Genomic DNA, 24,605 nt, shown 5'->3' with positions numbered 1-24,605 from the left:
ATCTTGGCGAACGGCCTGCCGTGGATATGTATGCTCGTTGCTAGCCTCGTAACAGGATCAACGAAGGACCTCGGGGCTCGTTTGTAATTTCAACCTCTTTGCGGGTACGCAATTTACATTCTCGAATTGACTGCAGATCATTTCGCCACTATTATGTATGCAGGTATCGAACAGTTTGATCTATGCTGTTTTTTTTTTTTTTTTTTAAATCTTTCTTCTGTCTGTTGTATATTTTTCTGAGAAAATGTCACCATGACCTCGAAATACTATGTTTCTTGAATAGTCCTCGGAAGCCAATATTTGTAGTTTCGGTTGAAATTTTTCAATTTTTCTGTCTTACACCGACTAGCGCAATATCGTAAAAAATTGTGCAGTTCTTTCCAGCGTTTAAATTTACTGAAAATTCATGGTCATTCAGAGAGCGACAAGGTTCGGTATTTCTGAAGTTGGAACCAGTCTTCGGTTAAAAAAATCAATATTGTCTTGTATTTACACACGAATATTTTGTCAGAATGGTGGAAAAAAATAAGAACCTTTTTTTTTCTTTACTAGTGATGTCAATTTCATGCAGTGAGATACGTTTTGAATTTTAGATGAGTTTGATAAAAGTATAATAAATTTAGCCGAAATCTGACTTGTGAGCAAGAAGAATCGAAGGATTTTTATTTTCTAGTTGAAAAACAATGGATCTTGAAACTAGTTTCTGCTTCCTTGCGTTGAAACGCTCGGTTAATTTTAATGACGTCACTTAGGTACAGCCAATCAGATATGAACACCAGAGGTTCTCCATTTTACTGTCGTTAATTGTTTATACATAGTCATCCTGCTGGTCGTTCTTAATTTCTGATCAGGGTAGCTTGATGACTTGTTTTGACTTTCTTTGCGTCAAATTTTTTCATTATAGATTTATCAGCCTCTCGTTATAATTGTCAATAAATTGTTTCAGAGCTGAATCTACTTTTCATAACAGAATACTACAACTCGTGAATGTGAAAATTCACAAAATAGTGTAATTCTGGTATCGCGTCTATACCCTTCAAAAAATGTATTCGCCCAGTGAACATGCAACCGAAAACTAATATAAAACAACTTTTTAATGGTTTAAAAATTCGAAATCTATGGAATTTTTAATTAATTTATCATTAGTTCCTTATTCTAAAACTTGAACGTAGTGTTCTGTGTTTGAAAAAGTTCAGGTTTTAAAGTCCGTAAAATATCACACTTGCACCGCGAGAAAACTTTCTGAACTACCATATGCCCGAAGTGTTTATTATTCCGGACACCGTGTCGAACGACCATCTTGGAAAAAAAAAAAAAAAATAACTACGCTCTTCTTACGCAACGAATAATTCATAAAATTCAGTATATTAGTGTATGGGTACTGAAAGAAGAAAACGCTAAATCGTGTATTGTAAACAAAATATAATGAACGGCTTGATATTTGAACATTGGTCGAGGTTAGGCTGCACGGCCTGTTCTGAATGCTTTTGACATTCCAAAAAAAAAAAATAACCTTTAGATAGCATAATTATGTGCCGTTAGAAACAATAAAAACTAGACATTGAATGATCCTGCGATTGATGAACTCATTACTGCCCGTTGTAGTGAAGGTAACTGTTCACAGCTCATTCACGCCGATTGAAAATCTATTATTTTAAGATTGAAAACTAATACCGTTGAAAAAAATGAATTATTTCATCGAGTTCGATTGACCCAATTGTCCCTTATTAACCCGTCAGCATGTGAATAAGTACTGAATGATATTTCAATGTATTTATTACTCATTTATTCATTTATTTATTTACATATGTAATACGCACAGCTGAATCGTGGGGATAACATATCAATCATTAATCATTAAAAATTTAATTATATTCTAACGAATCGTCAGGTAATATGAAATTAAGAATTAATTGGATTGTACTGATTAAACATCAAAATGCATACCTGAATGAAATACACGCTTTAAATATGATTCTAGTTCGATGTAAAATTAAATGCTGTTGTTTCGGTAGTTGTGCAAAAAATCGTCGAAAAGGACTCGGGTAAAATCCATCGTTTTAAAACTTTTTTTTACCGCGGAAGTACTGAGCCTTCAAGGGCGTTAGGAGACTATCCTTCATTTTTTGAGTGATCGATTATATTTTGCAATGATGCTTGAATGTAAGGACAGAAATTTGACATTTTCAAATGCTTAGAACTCCATCGACGCCTCAACTGTGTCAAAGTTTTTGAATCGCCATTCAATCGGCCGCTATGCACCCTCTAGAAAATCGACACCAAGGTCGTTACGAAATGAAAAATCACTTCATGGTAAAACCTGAAATTCTCAGAGAATATTTCGGGCATGTGTAAAGTTTTTAGCGCTTTAACGAGATTACGCGTAACTTGGCTAGACTACATTGAGGTGAATGTGAACAAAAAAAAAAAAAAGAAACCTGAAATAGTAAATACCATAAAGAAATAAAATTTGTCCCTAATACGGCTGGAAAAATATGAAATTGTCGTAAAATTTCGATTTTACATTACGTGCATGTTTTCGAAAATCAACATTTCGTTGAAGAATGTGTATTATTGTACGTGTATACAGAGGGTAATCAGGTCGGGAATATTATCCCGGTAAATTTAGTTATAGGGAATTTAGAGTAATTAAGGTAGAGGAATACCTATAAAAATCTTAAGGTATCCGTCCATCCGGGAAACTTGGATTGTTTTACACTAGCCGACGAGCGTCGATGTGCGTCGGTGGCGGCTACGGCGAGCCGGCGGAGACACCGTCAAGGAATACCGGCAGCTATTCTCTCACCTCCGTCGGCTTACCGCGTCGAAGCCTAACCCAGAGGGTGGCGTCGGCGAACCCAGGGGTGGCCGGGGGGTGTTCGCTGGTTGTGCCGACGGGGGGAGGGGATATGCACGCGTCACGCGGCGTCAGTCAAACAGCGAGTGTAGTCAGTCCCGAGCCGCCTTTCTATGCGGTAGCCGAGCCGAGCCGAGCCGAGCGAAGAGCAAGGCGAGATTCGAGTCCGCGTAGAGTTGATAGTATACCAGTATTTCAGTGTATCGGTATATCAGTATATCTAGCCTGCGATTGGCTCTGACTTTACTCGCCGAACGAGAGCCGTTCGTCTCTTCGAACACCGCGTGTCCCGACTGACGTTGTAACGAGACGGACATCGAACGCATCCGAGGCCGGGAGTTCTTGGATAATCGGCTCGCGGGGTGTTCCAATGTGTGCGACGAATTCCGCAGTACTCGATAAACCCTTCGGGTTTTCTCATTGTGCCTTTTGACCTCTGATCGACGGGGTTTAAAGGTACCGGAAGCGGAGGGTGAGAATTGGTTTGGAAAGAGGCGGAATAACCGAACCGCGTTGTTGCGGAGGAGGGATTATGACTCCGCGTTGATGAAATTTGAAAAATTAAACAATTTCGACGAGTCGATCGCGACGCGGTGTGCCGAAGAACGAGGAAGGGGAACTACGCTTATGAATAATTTGATGTAAGAAAGAAAAGAAAAAGTTTCAACCTTAAACTTCTGGTTCACTATACACGCCGGTTTCAACCGGTCTTTTTCCGGACAAAGAGGAAGAGGAGAAGGAGAAGGTTGATCAATTGTACAATTAACCCAGTGAACCAAAGATGGATGATTCAATCTCGCACAACTACTCACTACCGCTTTAACGCGTGCCCGTAGCCGCGTGGCAAATTGACATTTTCAAGAAAATTCAAACGGTCGTTGTGATGAAAATCACGTATTTAATTATATTAATCGCAAACGTGAGGACGATTTGCATCACGAACTGAAACCAGTGGTCAAAGTTAGAAGATAAAGGCACAATCATGTACACATAGTTTGAATTGCGCAGAAAGTCATCGACAAAGCCGAAGCTATATCGTGTGTATATATCGCCGTTCGATCGTAAAGTAGCGGAAGAGAACGAATGTAAATGTTGAAAGTAATGTGGTTTAGGCCAAGTGATGAAAAGTATAAGGAAACTTGGGCTGGTGCAGTTTTAGTTTTACAATAAACTTCAACGTGTCAAGTTTGTCCTTGTTTTTGTATTTTGTGTTTGGTGATATTTTTTTTTTTTCTATAGTTTCTCTTCGTCGCATTCTTCGATTAATCCTGTGACAAATGTCAAGTGCAAACGGTGTAACAGTGCAGCGGCGATAACGAGTGTGATACAAGCGTACGGTGCCCCCTCGTTCGAGGCGGAATCCGGGAATAGCAACATGGTGGTGTTAGAGCTTGATGCTTTATACGCTCAGGTAGCACCGCACACGAAACTACTTAACAAGAGGTTCGTCGGTGCCCATCACTGGCTTGGTCCCTTGAAAGAAGCTCTCGTCGCAAGACTAGCAGCCGACAAGGTACATTCCACGTTAAGATATAACTCTAGGGGATGTCGTTCGAGAGATGAAACTTGTCGAGTCGGACATCGACGACACCCCTGCAACGATAAAGAAATTTAAAATGCGACGCGAGACCGAGATCCTAGATCGTCCGTAACGCGGTGCAACCGCCGACACGTGAGAACCAGGTGTAAGAGATTTGCGCAATTCCGGTTTCGTTGACGGATTGCGTCACGCAGGCGTCGTAACTGTATCCCACAAGTGCCCGAGGGATTGTTTGGTACGTTCTTTGGTGCGAACGTGGAGAACACCTTTTCCCGCGCGTTCACTCAATTTCTCAAACCATTTCTACGTCTATCGTGCTAACGTTTTTAAGAGCACGTAATACGCTTTGAACTCGAGACAAGCTTTCCAAGATAAAAGGCTACTTTTCTTTTATGTTATTCGTGTGAATACCGCAGAGGTATTGCCCCGGCACTTTTTTCTTTACTTTTCTTTTCTTCCTAACCGTCGCAAAACTGTATAGTAGCAATTTACATTCCTATAGTCTTCTGTTGAGAAAGATAAGAATCTCAATGCTGATTAGTCGGGTCAAAAAAGATGAGATTCTTAAATTTGAAATACTTGGCGTGGTACGTCAAGGGGAAATGAGTATTTTTAATTAATTCTTAATGAAAAGGTAAGAAAATTCTTCCACTCGATGAAGATAGATTTTACCTCGATAATACGTGCACAGTTTGCAATATTTCTGCCGTACGAGACATGTGGTGTGTTCCAAAATTAGCGTTTCACTCAACGTGTACAAGAAGCGAAAACTTTCCTAAACTGAATTATGGACAACTTTCAATGTTGTATTTTACAATTCGTCTCGCTTTTTTTTACGCTTAAAAAAAAAAAAAAAAAAAAAAAAAAAAAACTACGAGTGGTACATCGAAATTTATATCAGGCCAAATGTCCGAGCCGTGATTCCAATTGTATAATTATTTATCAAATTGAACCTGAAGTCAGTTCTGTAACTAATTATACGTAAAACAATTCCGTTATTTCAATCTGAAGATTTTGCAGGTTCACCGTCTAATGGGTAGATTATTTTGTACGGTTGCATAATCCCTAGTTTTCTTTCCTGAAACGAGCTTCGACGCGTGTTCGGTTATCGCTTCTCTTTATATGCCAGCACGCGCTACCCAGAATCGATTTATTCATATTTTTCGTGTAAAAGAAATGACGCGAGTCGAACCACGACAGGTGGGGAAAAAAGAGTCCGTCGCACCTTCTGGCGTCGTACGTACAGGAGGGACTCCTCGCCAATCGTCCGATGATCCAATCGCGCCGCGATGCCTCGCTCGCTTCCATCGAAAGTCGTTAAATTCCATGTTACAATACGGGAACCTGAACTACACGGCTTTAGGCCAGTGTGGCAGGCGAATAAGCGATCGGTGGACGAAAAGAAAACAAAGAGTATAGGCAAAACCCAAAGTTCATAGCGCTAACGGATGGTCCGTTTGCACAGTTTCCAACCTCCCAGTATCCGCAGGATAACGCGTACCAATTAACACCGGTGACCCTCGCCTCGGCTGAGAGCATAGCGGAGCATAGCGGAGCATGGTTATAAATGAACCATCGCGTTAAAAGGACGCGATTAGAAGGTTGGGCCAAGTCCGCGGTATGCGGTGAACAAAGCGAAACGTGTATTAGATATTTGCGCAAAACCCCGACGAAGAGAAGGCAAGGCGCTCGAGGCCTCGAGGTCGCAGCTCGAGTTTCCGCTGACGAAGTACATCAGCAACTATGATGACTACGGGAAACGGTATCTGCCGACGCGTACCGCCGTCGCCGAGCTCCTCCTAGGCGAGCTTTTACGTCCGATATCGGGTTCGTGCGACGTTAAATACCGCGAGAAAATAATAAACCGAGCATGGTTACCGCTTGGAACATTATGAAATAATTTAATTTTTTTTTCTTGTACACTCAACGACAGATCGCACATACCAAGTCTTATCAAACGGCTACCGCTGCTTCCTGTCGTTCTCTCAACTTACGGTGGCAGTTTGCGTAATAACGGAAACAGTCTTTTCTTTGCCACCTCGATTTGATAATCAAACGTTCACGAATGTCGCGCATATTGCAAGTATAACATGTTTCTCTGTAGCCGATCTTTTTTCCGCTGTCATTTCAGCTTCGGTCATGCGATGCAACGGGTATCTTTCACATACGTTGCTGTTAATTGCGATAACGGATTACAACGGGTGATATGTTCGTTAATTATAAAATCATCAACATTTGATGAATTTTATAAATGTTCAATGTATATTCATGACCTAGAACATTGATGTAGGTAATATTTAGTCTTTCTAAGGTATCATTTCCGTAGGATTATACGTATATAAATATCTAGACAAAGCCAAGTCGTTTTTCCTAAAAAATTTTCATCTATTCATTTTTACAAAACTATATTGATCGTTAATTGATAATGAACCATAGATGAAAATCATCTCTGAAAAATCTAACTCCATTGCTCATGTTAGTAAATAGTTTTTGTTTTTTCAATTGACTAGAAAAAATGGCGTTTGTCAGAAACTATTGCATATTTTTGTAATTTCTTTTGTTGGACTCGGACTATTTTCCCCCTAACAAGTCGAAACCTCGCTTGTGTTTGGATAAGAATTTCAGCTGCAAATCATTATCGTTGTCGTGGCAGGCTTTTCAACAACAGCTGGGTCAGGAATAAGTGTACGAATCTCAACTCTCGTGTGCTAAGTGAGTGTATGTACGTAGAATTGAGTTGACGTGTGCGGTATGATTATTTGTATTCCTATTTTTATTCCTACTATGAGATATTCAATGTGAACCGAAGAGGCTATTTTAACGGTAAATATTTTAACGGGACGACGATAAAGGCAGTCAATTTTATTTACCGTATAGAGAGACGAAACTGCCTACCTGAATGTCTTACTTCCTCGTTTAAATGTAATTTCTGTGCAATAATTGCTGTGTAGAAAATTTCAACTTCACACTCGCACATGTGTAATAATTTCGCAAGAGATTGATGAATGAGGAATTCTTTGGCGTGTAGAATTTGCACCACCGGTTACCGTTTCTTACAACCAGAAACAAGATTCATGTCAGTGATTCATATACTTGTAGCTAAAACAAACCTCGGTCGAATTTTATAATTCGTTGTCGAGTAAAAATTTTCAAAACTCACTCTTTTTTTCTACCGTCCACTAACAAGTACCCCTTCGAAGCAACGTAGGAAGGTATGAGAGTCAGGCATCAAAGAGTAAATCGATTGTGCATGCAGCGCAATTAAGAAGAGTATATACTATATAACGGCATATTTATAAGGGATTAACACACTCGTGCACGAAATTTGTATCGTGTTCGTAATCATAACCGTGAGTGGATACCGTATGTAAAATGGAAAACAGTTCATTGATCGTATGTCGGTGAAGAGCAACACTGGCGATTATCGCATCGCGTAGCAGGATTTGTACGTCGGAAGATAGGTCCGATACGGGAATGGTGTGGAAAATTCGCAAAGCTCGCTTACGCTTCTGGGCATAAAGGAAATCGAGCAACTGGGAAGTTAAAAATTGGTGAGAAACTGAGCGCTTTGAAAGTACCGTAAATCGGTAACGACAGACTACGGTCTGGTTTAATTTAGTATTATGCTCCGTGTATCAAAGAGAACACATCTTGTTGATAACGCGCAGCGTTGGTACACGTAACAGCGTATGAAAGGTAGCATATGGCGTAACCGATTGAATCGGTTGTGCATATAAAGTGCAAGTAAAGAGAGTACATGACAGAATATTTGTGAGGGAGTAACACACTCGTGCGCTAAACTTACGCGTAGTATCGGTGATTATCGTATCCGCGTTTATTGTATAATGTAAAATGAAAACCGGTTCATTGATCGTTCCTCGATGAGTAGCAACACCGGCGAATGTGACATCGCGTAGCAAGGTTTGTATTTCGAACGGGGTAGTTACGGGTTAGTGAAGAGAAGGCTTAGTACCATCCACTGATGTACACCCTCGGGCTCATGTCACGTGCCGTACTCGAAGAGAGAGAGAGAGAGAGCGCGAGACAAAGAAAAAAAAAAAAGAAACAATGTCCCACATATCGTCCGTTTTCGAATGAACTACGTGACCATGTTATACGCGATTACTTCATACACATACATGCAGGGTTCACAGACTCTTCGAGGCATAGGAACACCGCGCAGCAATCAGGATCTGCAAAGGTTGTAGCATTTCATAAAGGTCGTTGCGAGTCTCACCCACCGGGGTTTTTCTCTTCACCCTTCACTCCTCGGGGTATTGAAATCACCCTACGGCACTCTGGGGATGCATTTAGATGGAAAGTTTTCTCTGTGTATACGGTCACACATCCAAGTATCATCGCGTGCATATGTTTGCGGTGTATCTATACCGCGCTATGAGAATTATTATGGAGACGAACTTTTTTTCCCCTGTTGGTTTTCGTTTCTTTTTTCCAGGTACGGAACCTATAAAAATTTTGCACCAACAACCAAATGCTTGAACTTTGAACGCGTGACGTCATAAACACATCGTAACGTTTTAATTAAATTTGTGGACATTTTGGTACTGTTGTGTGAATTTTGCAATGTTCGTGTATTGAAATTAACATTCATCGATGGTGGTAGAATATTTTGTATTTACGCTAATTCCTTTTTTCCATAATGAAATATGTACACGATTGCGGTTTCAACTGTTGAAAAATTTGCGTGTCGAAAATATCCTTCATTCGGTGCTGAGTGTACATTTAAAATAGTTTTATCACAAAAAATCGGCTTTGAAAAGTTGAGAAATTATTGATTAGGAAATATTGAATTTTATTGAAGATCGGTATTAACGACTTGTAAAATATGAAAACTTGTATTCAGTATCGAATTACCTCGAAATATTGTTAAATATTTTAATAAATGATAAACAATAACTGAAAATAATCCGCTTAAACAAGATTTTCCTGGTAATCTAGTTCAAATGAATACCCAGACCTGGCTTCAATCGATTTATAGTTATCCTATTTGAGTAATACGTAAAATGACACGTTTTTCCTACATTCTTTATACTATGACTTTGCGGGAAGAAGCAGGTAGTCGCTTAAAAGGCACCACCAGAAAGTTCAAGAATGTTTTTGCTTAGTTTTTTTTTTTCATTTTTTTTTTCTAGACTACTCTATCGAATCAATGTAGATATGACCGATGACACATTTCGAACTGGTAAAACTGGTAATTGTTTTTTTTTTCCATCGACTATTACACAATACGTCGATATTTATTTCTGCCAACGACTCGGAGAGTTTCGAAGGTCAGAAAATATGATTAACTGTAGTACTTACCCGTTTTTTATCAGACCTGTAATTTTCATGTTTTTGCAAATACAAACTTGAGTTGTATGAAAATTTTCAAAGGTATAACTGAACTGCCATTTCACGTGCCATAAACGTATGTGTATATTGTCGAGATTTGTATAGTATTGAATTTTTGATTTAGGGCTGTTGGATGGTCAAAGAGTACAAGGTATATACAGAGAAAAATGTATATCTTGATATAAATCACAAATTTGCATGCATTCGCGTATAGGGTACGTCTGGAAATAATCACTCATACAAGGTTGACAGTTTTTATTTTTGTATTGTATATCAATAGGTATATTTTATTGATATTCGTGTTCATTTTCGATTTATTCATATCGCGCTACTCAAATATATTTGATACTCGTATATCTATAACTATCCGTATGTACGTATGTGGAGCATAAACGTCAACTACTACAGAACACAACGAAAGTCTCGAGAGAAGAATGTGTGTACCTTATACAGAAAAAGCGAGTTAGTAAAAACGTGGTAAAATATGGGAAAAGTAGAAAATAAATATACCGTGCGCCGCATTGGTACGAAAAACATATGTTGCCGTTGAGTTTATCAATTATCATTTAACACATATGCGCGCGATGTCGAACGTGATGGAGAGAATGCGTTGAAAAATTCATACAGACTACTGCTCACTTTTCCAGTGCTTCTAACATTTCAATGTGATTTTTTTTTTTTATCAATTACGCAAAACAGCTATAAATTAGCGGTAACTAAACTCTCAACACGCCGAACAGAAGAGATCGTTGGTCTGTTGACGCTTAGTTTAAATATAGGTTAATCTTTGGTCATATATTTGAATTCATACTCTAATTGAGTCAAATGTTCGGAGGCTTGATTTGACGTAAATACGTGACGTAACATCAATTTGAAAGACTTGTGTAGATATTGTTGACATCGTCACAAATGAGTTCCAGCAGCGTAGAAGTGAGGGAAACTTTAACATGTACGTGTATCACATCATCGTTAGCGAGAACGCCCTTCCTCCGGAACTCTTGAGAGAGAGTGAGAGTGAGAGAGAGAGAGCCTGCGAGCCACGTCGGTGACCATCGTGCGACGATGACCCTTTTCGCTCGTATCTCCAACAGGAAAGTAGAGGGAAGTTCTTATATATGAACCGATGCCCTCGTTGCTATTGCCCGAGCGATACTCGGGCATCTGATAGGGGCAGCGGTTAAATGATCCGGATGAGAATAGAGCGAATATAGAAGCCTTTAGAGGTTTAGGACGGGACTGGACAAACAAAACACACGACGGCAGGTATAACGCACCGGGAGTGACAGAGTAAAGGCAAACAACCGGCACGCGATAACGGGTCCAATAAAATCACCCTGCGGATGGTTTTGCGGGTACGTGGCCGGTTGCGTTAAGGGGGTGGTGGGAGGGCGTACCTACGCGCTATATCACTGTCCTAATAAAACAAATTGACGGTTTCACTTCGTCACCCTCGCGATTGTTAGCAGTGCCCGCGAGAGACACCCTGACTGACAAATGAGAAACCGAGGAGGGAAAGAATATGCTGCACCCTTGCTTTATGTAACGGCGAATAAAAGGAGCCCCTTTAACGCTGATCCTGAAGGGAGTCGGTATCGAGGACGAATGTCTCGCGGGTCGCGGGGGTGAAGATAAGATGATCGGGAGACTGCGGATAGACGGCGAGATTTGTTACGCGAGGAGACGTTACCTACGCTTGTCGAGGTGACGGCTCGTTCTTTTGACGTTTGACGGGAATCGCGGGGGTTGCTGGGTATTATTATAGTCTATGAAAATGAGGCGCGGCTGACGAAGCGGGACGGCAGGGGTTCGAGCCCGGACCCCATTACCATCGTCGCTGTAGCTGCCGCGCCCTAAAGGCCATCCGATAATAAAATCTTTCGTCATTTCGTTAAAAGCCACCCCCGTGCAGCGTGTAAGGTGCGGCCACACGCGATTACTTGGGGGCGCGACTTCTTTGTCAAACCAACCCCTAGGCGAATTTCATATCTATCTCTCGCGGGATGAGAGGGAACGAATTAGGTATTCGTTTAATTGAATTCTCAAACTAGGCTATTTCTATTTACGTCGGTGTACAGGGTGTCCAGCAACCGGGAATTCGCGCTGGAATTGCCGTATTTTACATTCACGATCTGAAGAAACAGTTTTTAAAAATAAACTGTCACAATGTCGAATTTTATAGAACGTGAAAATAGATTTTACAGAATTTTTTTAATACGCGAAAAGTCGAAACGTAGTAAAGTCGATGTGTAGAAAGGTTAAAGTACAGAGAGTTATAATGTGAAATTTTCACAACGAATAAGAATACAAAAGCATTTTCAGACGGTTCTATATTCTGGCTTTCTACACTTTACCTTTCGTTTTGACTTTTCTGTACTTCGGCTTTTTACATTTTGAAATCCTCTGAAATACACTTTTGCGTATTTAAAAATTCGATATTGTTACCCTTTTTTCTGATTTTTCTACATTTTTCACTTCACCCGAATTCATCAGTTCTACACGACGTCGAATACGATGTTGTTCAACGCTGATTGTATCACGATAACGCACAAACGTCGTAGAAATCATTATTTACAAATATACGGGAGTTTTTAAAAAAATAACCGGGAATATACGAGAATTTTAAATTCTGATACCGTTGGACACCCTGGTATACATTTTCGCGAATATCACGAGATATGCCGCGGTATCAGATATGTTACGGATTGGAAAATATCGAACGTTACTCATTTATAAAGTATCTCGTAATTTTTAACATCTTGAATGTCTATTCGTGTAAAAGTACCTTTCAATACGAATCAAGCTCCAGTCACTTGAAATTCAGTGCCATGCAAGAATTTGGTTAGAGCTCTGAAGTGTTTGTATTGCGAAAAGACGCCTTAGTCACTCACGAGGATCATGCCTACGATCAATGACGACACATCGGAAATTCTAAACGTAAAAAAAGATGTATGTTACCATTAGTTCGTCAACATCATGACGAACTTTGCTCACCCTTCCTCAATTTTGTCAGCAATATTAAATTGCGTATTGTAATTGTCGCAGTACCGTTTACATTGATTATCTCGATATTTTTTGGAAGTCACTCGTGTAGACTCTTTCCGAAATACGCTATTGAGTGTTATCGGAATCCTTAACCGTCCCCAGAAATCGGAGAAGAGTACTTAACGAAATTCTCACATGACCAGAAAACATTTCCCAAAGTCATTAGGGTTTGAAAGAAAAATTTTATTCCCAAACAAAAGATAGTATGTCCGTAAAAAAAATATTTCCTTCGTTGTGGTTGATCGACGGTCGAGTTTCGAGAGCGTTAGATTTGTGACCTTATACACCCGAATAAGTTGAAGTGAGTTTCTGGTTTGGGCTTTTAATTAATAAAACTTGGGCAATTTGTAATAATTTGCAAAGCCAAGTTGAGCTACTAATTCAACCAGCAACGTATAATTGTACAGTAAATGCGTGTTCTGATTACCGTGCGTGATATTTGTGACTTTTTTATTTTTATTTTCTTCTTCATTCTCTCTACCTGGCCTCAAGTTTTAATGAAACTAAAAGTAGTTTTTGCCATAGAATTTCATCAACTCTAATGTTCTTACTTTTGCACGTATATATACGAGGTGTGTTCAAACAATAACATGAATTTTGTCATTTTACGTATTGCAGTAGTCCGATTCGCACGATTTTTTCGCTGTTTTGTTGGTAAATTGTTTGAAAAATTGCTACACTGTGATAGCCATATTGGATATTTAGTCTATTGTCGGCTCTCAAAAAGATTACATGTGTTTTGGTAGGATCGGCGATTTTGCAAATGAAACAGAGAATTTGTATTAAATTTTCCTATAAGAATTTGATTGGTTGTTCTTGACCTTTTGGCCGAAACAACACTGCAATGATACCCCAGCCTCCATATTTGCCAGACATGGTTTCGTGTGACTTTTTTCTGTTCCAAAAAATAAAGAAAATCTTAAAGGGTCGTTGTTTTTAATTTTTTTTTTTTTTTGCGCACCTCGTATGTAGAAACAAATCGAAAAGTAATGTTTTATTTTTCCTTCGAACCCAGAGATCTGGGTTTTACCTCACACGTATCAATGTAAGTGATGATAATGACGTGCGCATGCCACCGTAATTTTTCTCGCCAAGAGAAAAAAGAAAAAAAAAATTAATGAATAAATAAATGAAAGCAAAATGAAAAAGCTTGAAGTTGTGGCAGGAACTCGGTGTGACAAGATAAACCGAGTAAACGCGACGTAAAAATTTTAACACTACGTGTGTGTCGTGTATACGTATCTAGAAAGTTTAACCGGGCTTGAAAACTAGATCAAAGCGCAGCTCGAGACTGGCAAGTGAACGGCTTATTCGTGTAGACCGCTTCCTCTTATACCTACGTCGTACTACCGAACGTTCAGACGTTTTTATTCTAGCCGTATTCAGTGCTAAAGAACTTGGATAACAAGCTGAAAAAGCTCCTCCCTTGCAACCACACGGGCCGCAGTATTAAAAGACCTTGCACCATGAGTTTAAGATACGTGGGACGTACAGTCTGGTCGAAAAAGTGTTGATACGAAAACGTGATAAAGTAAAAGGTGTGGAAGGTGTCACTAAAGCCAATTGGTTTTTACATCTAACCAAAAATGTTCTCGTCCGACACGAAGATTATTTTAGAAAACTGAAGTTAAACTGAAAACATGTCATTTTATATTAACAACGTCAAGAAATCAATATTTTTACCAGTTTCTTTTTTTTTTTTTTTTTTCGTTTGGTCTTGAATGATCCATCACGCTTATTTTATTCAAAAATTAATTCCTCCATACATCGTTTAACTTGAATTTTAGGCAATAATAATGTACTGCTTGATAAATTGTAAGTTTATTATCTGTAAATTATAATTGTTGTATATATGGAATTTTTTCTTCACCGACCGACGAGCTGTAAAAGAAAATCATCCTAGAATATTTTTACAGAATTCATTTACGAATAAAATAAGCTGTATTGTTCATTTGGAACCTGACGAACTGAACGAATTTTTTTCAGTGCAAAGTAGCAGAATAACGCGATTTCTCTGACTTGATTAATAACACAAAGTTTTTACACTTGAAATTCAGTGTGTAGTACTATTTGTGCGTCATAGAATTTTTGAATTATATTCAAATCGGTAGATTAGGGTTGCACTTTTCAAACTTTTACGTTATATATAGTTATACTTTTATAGTTTTTTTGTTTTGACATATTTTTAACCTGTTTCTACGTCCCGTACATCCTTGTCATGAATAAATTCCATACTCATGTTGTCGGTCATTTTTCATGAACTCACTATGTAGACTAGCGACATGAACAAGGATTCAGAATTCTTAAATTTCACCTCAATTGAAATCGCAATGACGTAACGCTAATTTGCGAGCCAAATTTTTCAGTTATTCTACGATTCTAAAGCACTTCCCGTCTCGATTTTCGATTTGACGAATCTCCCGTTTCTCAGGAGAAAAAGCCTCCACCGCAAGAACAACGGTAATTGAAGTAAAAAATTAATTTCCTACGAACAGTAATCATCAACTGCCGATGACCGGTATCATGGAATGAGTTTGAAAAAACGCAAGGCCGTTTATCCACCTTACTAACTTTCTCCGTTGGTTTGAAGTGACCGCGTCCTTTCCAGAAAAACAATACCAGCGTGACAATGAACAATCGTGCACCGGTCCCTTTAAAGTCGAAAGGTCCGCACCCACGAAGAGCGGTAAAGTTTTTGAAACGCCCTGTATTCGGTACACGTACCTCCGTATACCTATGCCAACGGTCCAACCAGGTGAACTAACGGTTCGCACTCGGTCTGCGGTTGAGTAACGGGCTTCGCGTCGCTATTAGTTGTCCTTTTATTTCACGTCTCGAGGTCCTCGAGACACTTTATCATCGTTCGACATGGTGTTGATACTTCACCGCCTTGTACAAGTATCGCCAATTTTCTTCCGCGCAATCCCATCTCACACCGGTTGCAGTACTTTAACTGCCGGTTCGTCCGTCTATCAGGATTTAGCATCGGTACGCACGAGTTAGGTGAAAGTAGGTGTGTATGTACCTCTCAACGAGTTAAGTACCCCGGGTTCGGTAACGATGTCATCGCTCGCACTTGATAAATGTGTCGTTGAATTTTGACAAAGCTCCGAACACCTCTTTCTGACTACCGTTCGTGCAGGAAACGTGAAACCAGGAACTTGGCTATCATTCGAACGGGTGAATACTACACTATAAAAAACAGTGATTGTAAAATTGTCTCACGTTGGCCGGTATGGACTGCTATAGAACAATTATAATTACAGTAAGTTCGGAAATTCAAGATCAAGATAGCGTTGGGTTGAGACCAAATTATAATGCGTAGAAATCCATGCCGCATTACTTTTACAGCGAGTTGATTTCCTGTGCCTCGAAACACTCGTCACTCCTTCTTCCTTACCCACCTTGAAGGTCTTCCTCAATCGGTTTATCGCTCATCTTTTGCTGCGTGTTCACGGTGCATGCGGAATTACGCGTACTGTGAAAGCAGCGTGTAACGCGTTCGCGGAGGAAGAAAGGATAGGATAGGATAGGTAGCTAGGCAAGCAGGCAGTCAGGCAGGCATATCCCTCGTCACTCCTCGCAACGATGCGATGGTGAATTTGTACGGTGGTACCGCAATTGCGAGGATGGCGCAACCAACCACCACGGATTGTCGGGGAAGGTGAACGTACGATGGGGGTCGTTGACCTTGCCCGGTGCCTCTGCCCCTCTCGGTGTCCCCTTCGTTTCGTTCCTCCGCCACTCGACTCTTCTTCCGGCATCGCGGAAACTTCTGAAAATTCTACGTTGCCTCAGAAGAAACTTCGTCGCTGCTGAGCTTTTTCTCACTTCTCACTCCATTTTCTTTAATTTTTTTCATTCGAGAAGGAGAGAGACTGAATTCGCGATGAACGTCGGGGAGGCATCATCCTGAAAAAGAAAGGAGACGACTCTCTTCTTGAGTTCGTGTTTTGTTGCATTCTTACGTAACAATTCCTTTTTTACTTTTTACTTTTTAGTATTTTCTTTTTCTTCTTTTTTTTTATCACCTCTTGTCCCTACCTTCGACATGCTGCTGCTCGTGGTTTTCTAGTGCAGCTCGCACAGACTACTTGTCTTTATCGTCGTGATTACAGTTTCGGTGCAGTACTTTTCTTTTAGCTTACTCTTCACCTTTTAGGAAATTACATGGCTACGGGTACTTTCGAATTTTTACTGTTTTGAGCCAAAGTTCCGACTTTCCTGTGTGACGCCTTATTTTAATCGAGGATAGAAGTTATGATGCTGTTTAATTTGGTTCTTAATTCAGCTTCGTCTCAAAAGTAGATGATGAAGCTTTTGGCGATTAAATTCCATATTTGCACATTTACCTAACTAATCATTCATTAAGCTATATAGTACTTCTAAGCTATCAGCAAATATTCACTTCTGTAGGGGTTTGTAATTCTAGATTTATAAGATCCTATTTTCTATCTGTTAACCATTACAGAATAAAATTGCCTTTTTTTCAAACGGAAATTCACGCAACATACGTCATATTTGACGAGTAGTAATTGAGATCTGGTTATTACTGTACCAATAACAGTGCGTCAAGCTCAATATTTGATAGGAAATAACAAGTTCCAGGGGTTGAAGCCCGAAAGAAAATATGCTGTACAAAAAATTACTGTCACAAACTTGTAAATTACTTAATTAATTGGACGTGAAACACGTTGATACGATGAAGGGTAAAAATTCTCTGTGTAGTGCAGCGATAAGTGAATTTGATTGAGTTTCAGAAAACTCTATCCCATATTGAAATCCACATCATTCTATTTCGTATGCCATCTAGTTTTTTGGGACTAAGTATCAACATTTTTGCTGTAATAGCAGATCAATTGGGTTATGCATTTGCGGGTAAATCACATATCTTGTTGAGCTGACTGAATGGCGACAACTAATTGTAAATGCTTATCTTTCCCAGACAGACAAGCGTAAACAACAAACCTTGTTCATGTTACCAAATCAGTTTTCAAGAAACTTGCTAGCGGAAAACCTTCAGTCTCTTTTGTAGACAAAAAAAAAAAAGACGTTGAATTTACCAAATATGCAGAAATGCAGATTTAACCGTACAGTGTTGACAACAACTTTTTATATCGTTTTTTGTTGTATCAAATAACATTTATTTGAAAAATTTAATAAGTATTATTATATGTTCAATACTATGAGTAACCGATGGAACAAACTAAAGATTGTTTTCTCTCATTTATCTTTCCAGCAACTCTTCCGCAGCCAACAACAAGCGGCGACACCCCAACAACTTCAGCTGCTACAGCAGCAGCAGCAGCAACAACAGCAGCAACAATACTTGGCAGCATCTCAAGCGCAACAGCAGCAACAACAACAGCAAAATTTCCCAACTGCTCCTTACGCAGTAATCAGTGGGCAGGAGCCTTACGTAGGGGCATTGATCACTGGAGCACCACCTGTTGTTCCCCAGTATTATGGAGTCGCACCTTGGGTCTATCCAGCAGGTCTCCTGCCACAAGCTCCGCCACAAGCCGCTGCTCCACCACCTCCGAGGAGACCCTTGACACCCTCTTCGGCTGCTGCAGCTGCTGTCGCTGCTCAGGACACTGCAAACAACTTGGCTCAAACGGTCAGTAGTACGAATATTTTCTTGTCTTGACAGACGTGAGTATTATCATGACCAAAGTATTACGCCATTAAAGTGAACTATGTTAGTATGAATTATGTGAATGGTTTTTTTTTTTTTTTTTGACACCTCGCCATGTCATCATCGTTAAAGTCGATAGTACTGACCTACTATTTTATTGAATTTCACTATTTCAGTAATGAGTTTTGTCACGCTACTGATACTCTTTCATACTAACTGGACAGTAGTAATCATTTTTTGTAAGGGAGAGTTCATGGCTAGTCGCTGCTTACCGCTTTTAACCATCAACGATAATTGGATGTTAGGCATGATACATAGAAAAGCCCCAAATTAAAATGGCTTGAAGTTTTTGTTGGGCAATAAACATATTGTGGTAAATTTCGCAAGCTACTTTTTAATCAGTCTTCAAATTGTTTGTTTGATGAATATATTTTTATCATTTTTCTGAGCAAATTTTCACTCCTATCAAACCTGCGCTTACAATGATAATGTAACTAGTTCTAAATAGAAATACCAAGTTATGGCTACAGTAACAAAGTACCGATGGATGAATTTCAGGTTCAAGGACAGTATCAGGTGATACCTGCTTACTACGATCAAAATGGATCAATTGTTATGGGAGGCGTTCGCGGACTGGGATCAGCTGCAACTCCAATGAGATTAGTCAGTCCAGCACCTGTTCTTGTTAACAGAGCACCATCTCAACCTCAGCCAGGTCCTCCGGCGCCTCCACCGCCTAGTCTATATTCACAACCAACTCCAACATCGCATAGCAATGCAACACCTGGAGAGTGTTTAGGTGAGCAAAACGGTATTAGGATTCATTAAAGTCGTGACCTTTTGAAGAGGATGTTGAAAATCGTTACTCTCTTTCGCCAAGTGCTTTAAACGCGCTATTAATTTTTCGTACGTTAATAACTTTACTGAAAATTACCAATCATCCACAGTCTTTCGGTTATTCAATTACCACTGAACATTCTATGGACACTCAAACAAAGACAATGCAAATTTTTGATAAGTATTATTATTTTGAGTTTGCATGAAGAACCTGTTTAACCGGTAATTTGAGCTAAATCAAATGATAAGTTCAGTTTATGGATGAAATAAATTCAGTAAACGAATTCGTAAAATTTTGGGACATGCATTGAGAACGCGTGTAAAGCACCATCTTAAAAATAGACAAAAATATTGAAACAACCTGATTGTACAGTGGAAGTGGTCAGGGTATGTAAAGCAGCCGCTTCAAATGCGCACCATGCAATTCTTTTTTTTACCGTATAAAATGCCTCATAATTGTCCTCCACAATCCTAACTCCTCTCAATGGCTCCTTGTTTTTTTTTTTTTTTTTTGTGTTTTTTTTTTTAGATAAATCGTCCACTCACCTTATGTCTGATTATGAAACTCGTTACATTCCTTAAGAAAAATGTTCACTTTGTGTTTACTTCTGCCAGTCTGCATTTCCGCTTTCCATTTGATTCGTTTACATCTTTTTTTTAGGTTCTTCAATCATTTTCACACATTGATCGGAAAGTACATTACTCGTTTCACTCACTACATTTTTATTGAAAGTATATTTACTATTATGTTGAATGCATTTGCCGTAATTGAAGTAGCTCAGGCTGGAGGAAATACAGAATTTAATTCCACGGTCGAGATGACTACAAGAGTAATAAACTATAATTCCAAGATAACTTTGCCATTGACATTAACATGGGCATCCTCTTCAGTCAGGCTCATACTGCATACATTCATAAAATCCTTAAACATTATTTGAAATCTATTCTTAATTTTTATTTATAGCATCAATTCAGTTTACACGTTATTGCTTGGCTATGTTTGTCCTAATTCTTTCACTTACCGAAATGAAATATTATACATTCCTTTGATCCTGGGATCCGTACATCATGTGTAGTAAAGTCGTTATAACCTGGTGCCAAATGTTGATTTACTATTGTTCAACGATTCGTCAATGTTCATCGTAATCAAATCATCAAAACTTTGTCTCATTATTTCATTTCCCCCCATCCACTTGAGGTTTTTGTATAATTATTTGTTAGCTATGTATATGTGTCAGGGAAGTTTATTTGGTATTCTTCTTTATATGTCATGTGGTTTGATTTCTTATTCAGAATTAAAATTAAATTTATAAATCACCTAACACATGATGTTCAAAGTGTCTTCACATGACACAAGATATTTTATACATTTTCCGTGATATTCATTTTGTCAATATGACCGATCTTAACTCCCTGTACATAAACCACAGAAAATCACGAGTGTCGTTGCTTCTGGATATATTTTAAAGGATATAAAAATTATTCAATGCTATGTTACTTGGTATCCAGGCATCTTGAAATTTTGAAGATTTTGAATAAATATCCAGATATTCGCCTAGTTTTAATTTTACGTAAAAAGAATACCTTGAACATTCTACTTTCGTCATGGAAATTCGTCAAAAAATTTTCTATCATTCTCTTTCATGCTTCTAGTTTTTGATAATTTTCGGCGATTAATTCGTACACTCTGACAAGTGAGTACGATTGGTGAATACTTAAAATTTTTAGACATCCTCACTATATACCATCCAAATATTGAACTCAATTTCTAACAAGAATCAAACTACACACTATTGGTTTCGTGCATAAGAGTTAACAGAAAAAATAGTAATTTTGATGTGTATATATACATGTACATACATATATTGACAAGCACGCCCTGTATTAATAACATTGTGTCTAATGTAAATTCGGTGCTGAAATAGCTAATAACAGGTAGCAGGTTGGTAACGTTGCTAATTATTTAGTGAACTAAGAATGCGTGTGGTCTGGGGGCTTTTGGTGCAGGTCTGGCGTGCAGTGCAGCAGCTGCAGTGGTTCAGGCACAAGCAGTTGCCGTGCAACAAGCACAACAACAAGGCTCTGGATTAGCTGCTGGCTTAGCAGCACTAGGGTATGGTGGATCCCCGCTAGGTGCGCTGGGGTCTCCCGCCCAACTACAGAGTACAGGTATGGCTGCATTTACAGACAGAAAACGGATTAGGGCTGCATGGTGATTTCAATTTTCACAATCAATGTTCTCCCATTGGACACGCCCATTTGCACATTTTCCACCACTTATATTCCCAAAAACTATATGGCTGCATTTTTGTGTATTCGATATGTTGGACGATGTCAGATAATAGAAACCTATCACCGTTTGTTCATAGGATTAGGTCTTGGAGCTTCATCTACTGGGAGAAGGGATTCCTTCGATAGAAACACGTCAGCCTTCAGTCCAAGTCTCGAATACAGTAGAGCTAAATGGCCTCAAAGCTACGGCGCACTTGGTAAATAAATTATTAACTACTTGTTATCATCCGCTCTTTAATCATGTTCTAAAGTCATTATTAAAATATTAAACTGCTAATATGTGCAAATTATCTTACCATTGAATAATGAATGATGTAATGTTTCTATGAAAAACTGTGGCTTATCATCTGAAGTGATTTTACGATTTTTATCAATCAAACGGGAACTCCACTTGATGTCGATTTAATTTAGTTAGTTTTATAGATGAATGTACAGCAGAATGTTATGCATTGTAACACTTGACAACGACGATTATCATTTTATTTGCGTAGGAACAGTAACAGCATCGCCAAGTCCTCTAGGACTATCTTTGACGCCACCGCCGGCTCTTGGAGGTTCCTTGGGTGGATTGGTAGGAGGTGCAAGTCGTGTGTCTGCTGCCCCTGGTGCTGAGGCCAAGTTTAGGGCCAGCGCAGTTCCTGCTTTAACAGCTAACGGTGTTTTTGGATCTAGTAGCTCGCTCTTTCCAACTTTGGTAGGAAAACCTGGGCGCAGTGGAGCTACCGGAGTTGGAGATAAAGGTGCTGGCGGTCGTTCTCGTTTGCTTGAAGATTTCAGAAATAATCGGTAAGTTTTCAACTAATTGTGCAAATCATGTTTTTCTGTTTACAATGATTCCGAATAAAGGTTTTAAATAAAATTTTATCATGCTTTGATCTTTGCAGGTTTCCGAGCTTGCAGTTGCGTGATTTAGCTAATCACATTGTGGAATTCAGCCAAGACCAACATGGCTCAAGATTCATTCAGCAAAAACTAGAACGAGCATCTGCTGCCGAGAAGCAGCTAGTATTTCAAGAAATTTTGGCATCAGCCTATTCCCTGATGACTGATGTATTCGGAAATTATGTTATTCAAAAGTTTTTCGAATTTGGTACACCCGAACAAAAATCTACTCTTGCCCAAAAGGTGAATAATAAAGTCTTATACTTACACGTTCGCCAATGTTTTCGTAGAATATGTCTTCATTCTAAACTGATGCCCATGAATCTAACAAACTATCGATAACAAATATGCGAAGTGAATAGAGTATCTCGAACTCCATGATGATAAATATGCGTGTCAGCTGACCGTTTCGGATGATTATTCACAAGGAAAAAATCTGAAACTCATAAAGTCAATAAATTGTCTCACAATTTACTCATTCAGGAATATTCCGTGATATGTAATATTTGCATTTCTAGGTCCGTGGTCATGTGCTACCATTGGCATTACAAATGTATGGTTGCCGTGTTATTCAAAAGGCGTTGGAATCTATCGGCCCTGAGCAACAGCAAGAAATCGTACGCGAGTTGGATGGTCACGTTTTGAAATGTGTTAAGGATCAGAATGGAAATCACGTTGTTCAGAAATGTATCGAATGTGTCGAGCCTCGCGCTCTTCAATTCGTTATTGGAGCTTTTGCTGGACAGGTATACTCCTTGAGTACTCATCCTTACGGGTGCAGGGTCATTCAGCGGATCCTCGAGCATTGTACTCCTGAGCAAACCCAAGGGATCTTACAAGAACTACACTCTGCTACGGATCAACTTATTCAGGATCAGTACGGGAATTACGTTATCCAACACGTACTTGGTTAGTACTTGTTTAAAAATGTTTCTTCAACCCTGGAAAACTGTCATGAACCTTAAAATGCCAAATTCTATGAATATCTTGGTGAAATAATTTAAATATTTGTGGATATGGTTTTTGTGAAACGGCTTTGCAACTCACATTTTCTCATCGAAAGATCTGAGCGAAATTTCGAATAAACTTATGGTAGCAAGCTGATGTAATGTCTATAAATTTGAAGTGAGTATTTAGAAATCTATAATCAGTGAATTCAGTAATGATTTTTGTTTCGGTGCTTATTACAGAACATGGAAAACCAGAAGATAAAGCTCAGTTGATTGAAAGTGTTCGAGGAAAAGTGTTGGCATTATCTCAACATAAGTTTGCCAGTAATGTGGTGGAAAAGTGTGTAACACATGCTACAAGACAAGAACGAGCCGTGCTAATAGAAGAAGTTTGCGGCTTTAATGACAAGTGAGTTACTTTAATTTTTCATTGTGAAAAACATTTCGAGAACCACACAATGCTTTTAAATATCGCAGTACGAACAATCATGTGACTAAGATCAGGGGTTACTCATTTACTCTCAAAATCAGTATTTTACCAAGTGATGAGTATTATTATCTACAAAGTTAATTCCTGTACAAATTTATCTGACGAAGATGAAAGTATAGGTATATGTTTTTATATTTGTAAATTGACAATTACTAGGGCTGTGCGGGTTTTCCGAAATCTCGGGAAATAAAGTTCGGGTTTGAGACAGGTTTGTATCGGATCGGGTTTTTGGCGATCCCGGAATGGTTGGAAAACCCGTGATTTTTGGGAAACCGAAAATTTTGGAAAAAGCTTAATGTTAGGCAACCTAACTTCCTTAATATTTATAATATTGAACAAATACCAAATACTAAATGCTGATAGTGAATAGTATATCTGAATGACATCAATATTTTCAGTAAAACGCATATCATCTTTCATCGGGACATCCGGCAATCCAGAAAATTTTGAAAGAATTGATATTTTCCAGAATCCCGAGATTTTTATGAATCCCGATGTTTTCAGAACTCCCGGATTTACGTGAATACCGGAGTTTTCGGGATTTTCGAGAATCCCGAAAATTCCAAGATTACCCGACCCCAAACTAATAGATTTTTCCTGGCCCGACCCGACTCGAAGAATTCTGGTACCCGCACAGAGCTAATAATTACCAATGGATTACAACAGAATCTTAATCCTTCTGTGGAATAGTAACGTTTAGATTTGCGCATTACCGAAAAGACTTT

General features: G+C 39.0%; 1 protein-coding gene across 8 annotated transcripts in view; it reads left to right on the top strand.

Moving 5' to 3' along the window:
• The window catches only part of pum (pumilio), a 110,660-nt gene that overhangs the window by 76,896 nt on the left and 9,159 nt on the right, over positions 1–24,605 (top strand). For 7 of the 8 annotated variants that reach the window (XM_046624188.2, XM_046624186.2, XM_046624185.2 and 4 more), the window contains 8 exons: positions 18,031–18,411; positions 18,988–19,228; positions 21,274–21,435; positions 21,636–21,755; positions 22,050–22,344; positions 22,443–22,683; positions 22,959–23,349; positions 23,631–23,799. In XM_046624188.2, coding sequence (XP_046480144.1) covers positions 18,031–18,411; positions 18,988–19,228; positions 21,274–21,435; positions 21,636–21,755; positions 22,050–22,344; positions 22,443–22,683; positions 22,959–23,349; positions 23,631–23,799 — 2,000 coding nt within the window. The remainder of the gene's footprint in view (positions 1–18,030; positions 18,412–18,987; positions 19,229–21,273; positions 21,436–21,635; positions 21,756–22,049; positions 22,345–22,442; positions 22,684–22,958; positions 23,350–23,630; positions 23,800–24,605) is intronic. The other variant, XM_046624187.2, reaches the window with a different exon arrangement.

The sequence above is a fragment of the Neodiprion pinetum genome, chromosome 4 (assembly GCF_021155775.2).
Source record: "Neodiprion pinetum isolate iyNeoPine1 chromosome 4, iyNeoPine1.2, whole genome shotgun sequence".
Lineage (NCBI taxonomy): Eukaryota > Metazoa > Arthropoda > Insecta > Hymenoptera > Diprionidae > Neodiprion > Neodiprion pinetum.
The sequence above is the reverse complement of the archived record's forward strand: the minus strand, read 5'-3'. Positions and strand labels throughout refer to the sequence as shown.